Source organism: Anguilla anguilla, chromosome 5 (genome assembly GCF_013347855.1).
Source record: "Anguilla anguilla isolate fAngAng1 chromosome 5, fAngAng1.pri, whole genome shotgun sequence".
NCBI classification, from domain to species: domain Eukaryota; kingdom Metazoa; phylum Chordata; class Actinopteri; order Anguilliformes; family Anguillidae; genus Anguilla; species Anguilla anguilla.
Window position 1 is genome coordinate 39,422,098 of NC_049205.1, and position 10,069 is coordinate 39,432,166.

A 10,069-nucleotide genomic window follows, 5' to 3' on the forward strand; every position below is an offset into this window, starting at 1 on the left:
GTTGTGTGGTCTGTGTGAAGTTTTCGTTCCACGTCGAAATTGCCGGAACTGCATCACTTTTTTTGGTGTAGTCGCATTATAACTGTAATTTGGAAATTAATAAAAGTCTTTGAAATGATGTAGCCTATTTGTCTGTGACTTCAGACGCTCTTGTAGGGATATGTACATTACTCAGGATTGCATCATAAATCGCCTTTTAGGCAAGAGGGCGCTGTCGTGCTATTTCCTTTTTCATTCATCCACGGGTTTAAAGCGAATCCCAGATCCCCTCTTGTTTTAGTTGGGATAGTCGGGATTTAAAAATGGCGGAGCATATGGCAGCACGCTTGAGCGCTCAGGAGGAGCAGATAGGTTTGCTCAGCAGGGAGGTCAGCCGGCTGCAGGACAGCCTGTTTGGCGACCTTGGTGCGCTCGCCAGTTTTGACAGCCCTAAGGAGCTGGAGACCCTGCGGAGTGAGAATGACAAGCTAAGGTACAGGATATTGCATCTGCGCCGGAGTCTGCAGGCGGAGCAGGACTTGGAAAAGCAGGGCCGAGATGCATCAGCAAAGCAATGTTCGGAGAAGGAAAACAGAAGGGAGAACGCCAAGATCATCCACGGTCATTCTCATGTAAGTTTGCTTTTCTCCCCTTCCCCTTTGCATCGCTTGTCTTGGTTTATGCATGCACTCCGAGACTATTCAGTGGTCGTCTTCGAAAGGTAAAGAGCCAAGTCGTTAACCGTCTCGAAATAACCACCTCGCTCGGGTGAAAAGCCCATACGATATCCTGCTTTCAGAGCAAACTCGCCAGCGACATTCCGCGCTCTGTAAACATTGTAAAGGAGTATGACACGCTATACAGTACACGTGTTCTTGGTACATTTGCGAGCATTCCGGTCTGTCTGAACTGTGTTTTCCCACAGCCTGCAGCGACCGAGTCTAAGCAAGTAGACAAGAACAAGAAAAGGGAGAAGACGGAGAAGGCCAGGGGAGATGGTGGAACGGGAGAGGTAAATCGCGGTAGACTTTTGCATTGACAGGATCCCATGTTAGGTGTCATTTCCAGAATACCTGGTGCATATACGAGTAAGTTCAATACTGCTGTCGTCGTCTTCGCAGCTCAAGCCCTGGCCTGCCTACGTGACAGACAGGCTCCAACTGTACGAAGAGCTCAAGAAAGAGAGTGATATCCTGCTTTCAAAGCGTGCTGCCGAGAGTCACCCCATCTCTGTGGAGCTGCCGGACAGGAGGACCGTGGATGCCAAAGCGTGGGTTACAACCCCTTACCAGCTCGCCTGTGGCATCAGGTGAGGAATTCCTGTTTATTCGGGTGTCGTCAAATGCATTGCGCAAAGTCTCTCACGCTTAATTGGAACAGTGACATCATCTCTGTAAATGCAATGGTGTCTTTCCGTGATGCCACGCAGTTGGTGTCTCTCTCACTTACAACAGTAACAGATGGTGAGCTGGGTAATGAAGTGAGTGGTGTCTCTCCCAGTCAGGGCCTGGCTGACAACGCCGTGATTGCCCGGGTCAATGGGGAATTGTGGGACCTAGACAGGCCGCTGGAGAAGGACTGCTCCCTGGAAGTGCTGCGTTTCGACAATGAAGACGCCCAAGCAGTGAGTGGCCGCCCATTCGTTTGAACCTCTCCCTTGCCATGCCTTGTTCCCCTGCTGACTGTAACACTCTACCCTGTAGGTGTACTGGCACTCCAGTGCCCACGTCCTAGGGGAGGCTATGGAGCGTTTCTATGGCGGCTGTCTGTGCTATGGGCCACCCATCGAGAATGGCTTTTATTATGACATGTATCTGGATGGGCAAGGGTGAGGACTTGTTTATGATGGGGGGAAAAATGGATCTCATCTGTAGTGCATAGTAAACATTTGGTGGGGAAAAACAGTATTTGGATAAAAAAAATCATAAGAGGACTGGTGTATGAGGAAGCAATGCATTGTGGGATTACTTTATGGTATCAAAATTATTTATATTTGCATGATGTACCATCTTAAGCTTAAACAAAGTTATGATAACTAGACAAAACGTTACCGCTTATGAAATTAATGTAACTATTGTTCTTGTCTGATGGCAGTTTCTGAGTTTGGTACTATAGGGTGAATGTTTATATGTACATTCATGTATCCATGTGATTGTACTCAGGGCTGTGTCGAGCACTGAATTTGGGGACCTGGAGACTATCTGTAAGTCAGTGATGAAGGACAAACAACCATTTGAAAGATTGGAGGTTAGCAAGGAGACACTGTTGAAGATGTTTAAGGTGAGAGGATCAGTTATACAATTCCTGCGCTTTCCATTCCTCATATGTTCTTATTGGTATCATCAGTAAATCACTTGAAGCATGTAGTACTTGCTTGTTACTAAATTAAAAGTCTTGTTGCTTCCTGTGAATTCTTCAGTTAATGTATATGTAACTTTTCCTGGATGAAATGATGAAAATTATTTTTAAAATCTCTTTTATAATTAGGATGTGAGAACTGATCTTCATCAGTGAATCAAACATTTTATCTGTACATTTTATTGAACATTTAATCTTTTACAGGAAACACATTCTGTCATTGTAGCTTTTAAGTAGTAATCTGACAGGTTCATTACATTTAATTCACTTGGCTAATAGTTTTTTATTTTTTATTTTTTTATCTTGGGTAGGGTACAAAGCAAAGTACCTAAGTGCATTAGTAGGTATACCAGGAGAATATGCTGGAACAAAAAATTATTATGTAGGAAGCATTCATAGTCACTTAAAGCCTTACATCTAGTAGTAGGGGTTTTGTGAAATTCTGTGATCAATTCAAGCTTTCTTAACCATTCAGAAGACGTCTGGCAGATTAATTGGTATTTGGATGTGTCTTTCAGTATAACAAGTTCAAGTGTCGAATCTTGAATGAGAAAGTCACTACGCCCACTACCACAGTCTACAGGTGAGCTGCTCAGGTTTGTTAAAGATCATGGATGCTACAATGGGGTAATTCTAAAGCCACTTTTCCACCGCATGGTACCGGCTCGACTCGACTCGACTCTACTGGACTTTTTTGGTTTTCCATCAGGCAAAAGTTGTGGATAGTATCTGGTACTTTTTTGGTATCACCTCCGTCGAGGTTCCAAGCAAGCTGAGGCGATACCAAAAGGTGACGTGAAAACACTGCAGACCACTGATTTGTCAGAGCAACGCATTTCGTGCGGCGTCGCTAATAACGACCAGCTACATTGACGGGGGTACTATCTGCAGTGGAAAACGAAGTAGCCTACTGGTATCAAAAGCGAGTAGAGTCGAGTCGAGTCTAGCCGGTACCATGTGGTGGAAAGGCGGCTAGAAGCAACTGCTGCTTGATTGCACTTTTAATTCCAATGCTGTGAGTGCTGCTATGCTGGCAGGCAAGGCTTTGAGTCATGTTTCTAGGGATCTACTGTGTGGAGTTGTTGCAATTCACGTGAGGCTCAGTGAGTCAGCTGTGATGATGATGTGAATTTTGTTTTTTATCTGATAGTACTTACTAAAAATACTGTAACTATCTAATCTGTCATTGAAGGTGTTTTATACAGATAAAAAGATCAAACCTAAACTTCTCATTATTGCTCTTTTATGTCCTTTTATGACAGTCGTAGAGATTACGTTCAGGTTAATGATCATCTAATTTCAGATTGTTAAGTCAGTTACTTGGCCTGTAGCTGTTTCCATGATCCGACTTACATTGACTTTTATGTGAATAGTCTCTTTGAAATGAGGAACTAATTCCTGAGGCAAAGTATCTGATTTAATTTCAGTTCAATTCAGTGCACAGTGGAAGTCCTGAGAACTCTTTGCTAGGCTGGTTGTAAGAGTCGTGTTAAACCTCCTTCCTCAGTCCTCAGTTAGCTGGGTCCTTTCTTTGTTGTCATAGATGTGGGCCCCTGATTGACCTGTGTCGAGGACCACATGTCAGGCACACCGGAAAGATCAAAGCCATGAAGATCTACAAGGTATGGAAGTGTTTACACTCATTCATGAAGCTTACATGGTGGTGTAATTTATACCGGTGGGGCCAAACTGTTAATGAATTTAGGATGAGAATAAAAACGGTACACTCTTCACCCTGCCAGGAGCAACTTTGGCCACCTCTGTGCTAATGCTCCTGGAGTTGAAGGACGTGTCACGTGACTCTCCTGGTCTCTTGCTCTGTCGATCCGCAGAACTCCTCCACGTACTGGGAGGGGCGCTCCGACATGGAGACCCTGCAGCGCATCTACGGGATCTCCTTCCCCGACTCCAAGATGCTGAAGGAGTGGGAGCGCTTCCAGGAGGAGGCGAGGAACCGCGACCACCGCAAGATCGGAAAGGTGGGGGGAGGGGGGGGGGTTGCTGCCGGACCGTCGCCAGTGTCACGGTGGGGTGGGATGACCCCCCTCCTGCAAAAAAAATCCCCCCTGTGCTGAAGGAGGATTTAGCCTTGAATTTTTGGCACGGTCCAGCCTGCGTCGTAATGCCATGTCATGGCATGCATGCACATGCCAGCCGCACTCATTCGTGCAGGGTGGTGGGCTCGTCTGGCCCCAGTCGGCGGTGGTCCGCGAGCGCTCTGTGAGTGCGTCATGTGGCCGCCTCAGCTGGTGGCCCCCCCCCCCTCGGTATTACTCACTCTCCTCCCTGCTGGAGACAGCAGGTGGCCTCCCATTCGGAGCTGACAGCGGAACATTTCCCTACGTTTTTTGGCACCGGCTCTCGGCCGATTTTCTGGCGCGTCGCTCGAAAGGGCGAGGAGACAGCGAGCGGACATGTCATTTCCCAGCAAGTTTTCCATGATCACATGAATGAGAGGAGAGAGAAACAGCCTGCCCTCTCTGAGTCAGTCTGGACGTGGACCCGCTAGCAGTATGGTGAATAAAGGTGCCCGTGCAAGTGCACGCTTGCTTGTGCGATGACTGAGCTGCCTGTGTTTTGCTTTTGTGTGGCGCAGGAGCAAGAGCTGTTCTTCTTCCACGACCTGAGCCCTGGGAGCTGCTTCTTCCTGCCACGTGGGGCCTTTCTGTACAACACCCTCACTGAATTCATCAGGGTGAGACAAACAGTTTCTTCCCTCTTACTGCTGAACAACCACCAACTTGGTTGTGGTATATATTTATTAGAGACCATATACAATTCTCGTATTTGTAACAAACAATCAACACGTTATGCCTATGTTAAACAGTAGGCTATTTTCATTGGCACTCCCGGTAGAAGATTACTTGCATAGGTATGACATGGGATGTAGATGTTACTGACTGAAAACATTAGATAAGTAAGTTGGATAATTATTGACGAGGGTTCAATGCTTTTAAGAATGTCGCCTGATTTTGGGGTGGGCCTGGCCTTATTGTGACTGCAGGAGGAGTACGGTAGGCGGGGTTTCCAGGAGGTTGCCTCCCCAAACATCTACAATAGCAAGCTGTGGGAGACCTCGGGCCACTGGCAGCACTACAGCGAAAACATGTTCTCCTTCCCTGTGGAACAGGACATCTTCGCCCTCAAGCCCATGAACTGCCCAGGACACTGGTGGGCCCTATTCTCCTGCTTATCTCCAGTTATGATGGACTGGTCTTCCTCAGTTCTGAATCCCCATCCAATCTCTTCTACCCGCCTCTCTGTCTTAGTTTGATGTTCGGCTACCGGCCGCGGTCCTGGCGTGAGCTGCCGCTGAGGCTGGCGGATTTCGGGGTCCTGCACCGGAACGAGCTGTCTGGGACGCTGACTGGCCTCACCAGGGTGCGGCGGTTCCAGCAGGATGACGCACACATCTTCTGCACCATGGAGCAGGTGACTGACTGGAGCCGGCACTGGAGGGGGCGTTTCGCAAAGCTGTCTATTTTGGAGAAAAAAAACCCTGCAAATCCGATGCTTCCTGTCAGCTGAACTGTGCCTGCTCCTTTTCGCTCCTTTAGATCGAGTCGGAGATGAAGGGCTGCCTGGACTTCCTGCGCTGCGTCTATGCCGTCTTCGGCTTCTCTTTCCAGCTTCACCTCTCCACGCGTCCTGAGAAGTACCTGGGCGACGTGGCCATCTGGAACGAAGCTGAGAAGGTAGCTGTGGAGCAGGGATGCTATTAGCTAGAATTACCCATCTGCAGTGTGATGACTGCAGTTCCCATTTTAGCACTGATGATGACTGAAGTTGCCATATTGGCAGTGTCAAGCAAATGCTCAATGGAGAATTCTGCTCGCGGTCATTTTCTAATGTTTAAGTAAATGTACTTTATAGCGGAAGCAGTATATTGGCATCTAAATGTATGACTGGTTTCATCTGTTTGACAGCAATTGGAGAACAGCCTGAATGAGTTTGGGGAGCCATGGAAACTCAACCCTGGAGATGGTGCCTTTTACGGGCCCAAGGTGAGCATGCCTCTGTATATGGGCTTCTGCCCAGTTGCACATTGGGCACTATCCACTCTTGACTGTGTGTGTGTGTGTGTGTTTGTTTCTAGATTGACATTAAGATCAAAGATGCCATAGGGCGATATCATCAGTGCGCCACCATCCAGCTTGACTTTCAGCTGCCCATCCGCTTCAACTTGACCTTTGTGGGGTGAGTCAGTTTCTCCCAAAATCTAGAACAGACTTTGAGCTCTGATTGATCTACCGCTGGTGTGACGATGCACCTGGTTTTTTGAGGTGCATCACTTAAATCAGCATTCTTATGATGTTGGGTTCTGATGCATTTCCCCCTCCCCCTTTGCAGAAAGGACGGGGATGACAAAGCACGCCCCGTCATCATCCATCGTGCGATCCTGGGCTCTGTGGAGAGAATGATTGCCATTCTGACTGAGAATTACGCTGGGAAGTGGTGAGCTCAAAGTCACATCAGCCGGAGTGCAGCTGACTTGTACACACAGGAAGCAGTCAGACAGACAGGATTACTTACTGACTCAGGAAAGATATGGGCCTCATTTATTAACAGGCTGCATGACCAAACTTTGTTTTATTGTTAAGTCTGCAATTTGGCATTTGTGTCATTTTCAGACCATTTTGCAATAATTGTAAGAACTGAAATTGAACTATAAGTGCTGAATCTGAAAGCATATTGAATTAAAAATTTTAACTTGAAATTAAAAGTGTAAACTGAATGCAGTGAAGACCAAATTCAATTTCAAACCATTACATTGTATTTCAGATTTGTGCAATGCTAATTCAAGTTATGCAATTCAAATTCAATTTCTGCTGGCACTAATTTCTGCACATACTAAATGCCTGAAGTGTAAATGATATACGTCTTGCTTTTATATAAATTTGGATAAATCAGAAGAGTGTATGTATGACCATTTTTTTTAAAAATATATATTTTCTATTTTTTCTATGATTCCAAAAGCTGAAGTAGGAAGCATTCACTTTTGGAAAAAGTTTAGTTTATATCCCAAAAAAATTGCCAAACCAGTGTAACAAGTCTACAGTGTCATGGGCGCATAAGGTCCGATATATATAAATAAAAGGTCATCTGTGTATAGAGATACCTTGTATTCAATACCCCCTCTAATGATTCCTTTAAAGCACTGTGAGGTTTTAAGCATAGAAAGGGGTTCAATAGCTAAGGTAAAAATCAGCGAGCTAAGGAGACACTCTGCCGTGTAGCTCTTGACTGTGGAAAATATTGAAAGCACAATTTATTTGAAAATTACTGATGCTTTTGGTGATTCATACAATAGGAGAATCCATTAAATGAGTTTTGGACCGAAGCCAATTTTTACTAAAACTGCAATTAAATATTGTCATTTGACTCGATCAAAAGCTTCCTTTGCATCGAAAGAAACCACCACCTCTGGGGGGAAATAATCTCTGACAAACAAGTATCCAACCTATTAGCAAAAAAGCTTAGCTAATATTTTTGTATCTCACTTTAGAAGTGAAATAAGCCTGCTGGAGCTATACTCTGATGCATCTTATTCAGGCTTCAATAAAAGTATAATAGAAGCTTCTGTAAGAATTTGTGGCGGGGACCCTCAGGGCAGAGAGTACTCAAACATTGCAAGGAGGAGAGGGGCTAATTTGGTTGAGAATTCCTTATAAAATTCAATTGGACATCCATCAGGTCTGGGGGCCTTGCCACTTTGCATTGATGTGCTGGTGACGTCCTCTAAGCTGAAAGGTTAATCTAATTTTTCCTTCTTATTAGGATCAAAAGTGGGGGTGTCTAAATGATCTAAGAATGTATACGGCCATTTCTAATGAGAAATACACTGACGAATCTACTGATGTTTGATAACAGGTCAATTTTTGTATTTGAGTGCCACTGGTGTGATCAGTTCACTTGTTTTATGTGTATGTGATAAAGCGAGGGAGTGTGGTTTTCTATGCATTTTTGGTTTGTTTGTTCACTTCTCGGGATTTGGCTATCTCTCTGCTGTCCCACAGGCCTCTCTGGCTGTCTCCCCGACAGGTGATGCTGGTCCCTGTCAACCCAACATGTGAGGAATATGCCAAAAAGGTACAACCCCCCCCCTTTTAATCTTTTTGTATTTGATGTGATAACCACCCAAACCAGCAAATTCTATGTTCAAGCGCAGGGGTCTGAATACAGTTATTTACAGTTTGTGTGCTGTCTGCCAGCAGGCTGGAGTTTGACTCATTGAAGTGGGGTCTGCTGCTGTTCCTCTTCCACAGGTCTGCAAGCTGTTTGTGGAAGCTGGCTTTATGGCAGATGCTGACCTTGACTCCAGTTGCCTTCTCAACAAGAAGATCCGTAATGCACAATTGGCCCAGTATAACTTCATCTTGGGTAAGAGGAACTAGTGCACTCCTGATAATGGGTGAATGAACCAGTCATAAATGGGTCATTACTTTTGTGCACGCATGGGTGCACATGACCACTTGTCACTGGAGGCCGCCTTCTGTTGCAACATATTAACAGTTGATGGTGGCCAGCGTGTTAACATTTTGTGACAGGCGGACAAGGAAGCTAAACTGGCTTACTTGCCCATAGCACTTTGCTTGCAATCTGCCCAGTATATTGTTGCAGCCTTGCTTTCCCTGTTAACAGAGCGGCTGCTCTTTGTGTTTTTTGGCAGTGGTGGGCGAGAAGGAGAAGATGACTAACTGCGTAAACGTGCGCACCAGAGACAACAAGGTCCACGGGGAGCTGTCCGTGGCGGAGGTGCTGGCCAGGCTGACACTGCTGAGCCAGTCCCGTTGCCGAAACGCCGAGGAGGAGTTCTGATAAGGGGCCGCAGGTGGCGGCTCACAACTGGACCCCCAGTCGGTCCATTTAGTGTGCCTTCAGCCATGAGAAATAGCCTAGAAATTGCACAGTGTGCGGATTCTATTTGAAAAGGAAGCCTGCTCTGCTTTAGAAGTTGCGGTCAATGGAAATGTAATGTAGGCTATAATTTGAAGGATCTGGGAATAATGACCTGGAAAGAAATAATGTAGTAAAGAGGTGAAAGGAAATCAATGCTTTGCTCAAAGATGCTCTGAACTGGCGTTAATGAGTATTAGAATGAATCTGCCACTGTAATTTGACTGTGGCAATTTGTGAGTGGTATTGTTCCTTAAGGTTTTATTTGAAGGAATGTGGGCCATTGTATGCCATACAGACGTTGTTGACATGCTGATCAAAAGGGTGACATAACATGTACTGTGTGATATTAGTCATGGTGATGTAATGCTGAAAAGGAAAATGAAAACTTGTGATGAATCCCTGCTACTACTTGGTGGTTTGAAGGCTGACAAATAAATGGCTGTTGCTCAGGACTGAGTTCCCACTAAATTGTTTTCTTCTGTATTTCATCTGAGGTAATTTCAGGTTGATTCAACGTTCAACTTTCTGGCACATAGCGAAAAGTATTAAGTATAAATCCGTGCCATTTACAAATTTGGTTTATCAGTTTTACTTCATATAACAAACAATTTTGTGCATTTTCAAACTGAGCATCATTAATATAACCTGATTGAGCCGTTTATAAAATGTTTTGTGTCAAAACAAAAAAACAAAAGATTGAGTCAAAAATGTGACCCATTCACTTAATCTGAATTGCTGTGGGATTTATTTATTTGCTGTGCTAGAATTAGTAGAATTGCCGTCTTTCCCCTTGCTCATGCATAATTGTGGCAGAAGTAGTATACTTCTGCAG

At 45.2% G+C, this 10,069-nt stretch overlaps 1 protein-coding gene across 1 annotated transcript; it reads left to right on the forward strand.

The window, feature by feature from the left end:
* The first annotated feature begins 254 nt into the window (after positions 1-254).
* Positions 255-9,705, forward strand: LOC118227771 (threonine--tRNA ligase 1, cytoplasmic-like). Its single transcript, XM_035418637.1, has 19 exons — positions 255-611; positions 905-991; positions 1,101-1,288; positions 1,480-1,603; positions 1,683-1,807; positions 2,142-2,259; positions 2,856-2,920; positions 3,881-3,959; positions 4,170-4,316; positions 4,934-5,032; positions 5,342-5,508; positions 5,607-5,769; positions 5,895-6,032; positions 6,264-6,341; positions 6,434-6,534; positions 6,688-6,792; positions 8,355-8,427; positions 8,604-8,718; positions 9,008-9,705. The coding sequence occupies exons 1-19, from the start codon at positions 303-305 to the stop codon at positions 9,154-9,156; spliced, it is 2,430 nt and encodes an 809-aa protein (XP_035274528.1). The 5' UTR covers positions 255-302; the 3' UTR covers positions 9,157-9,705.
* Positions 9,706-10,069: the final 364 nt, after the last annotated feature.

Bases quoted from the DNA above. Each gene is read 5' to 3' on its own strand.
- LOC118227771 (XM_035418637.1), top strand. From the start codon at position 303: ATGGCGGAGCATATGGCAGCACGCTTGAGCGCTCAGGAGGAGCAGATA. The intron at 1,808-2,141 runs GTGAGGACTTGT...GATTGTACTCAG, and splicing joins ATGTATCTGGATGGGCAAGG to GGCTGTGTCGAGCACTGAAT. The intron at 4,317-4,933 runs GTGGGGGGAGGG...TGTGTGGCGCAG, and splicing joins ACCACCGCAAGATCGGAAAG to GAGCAAGAGCTGTTCTTCTT.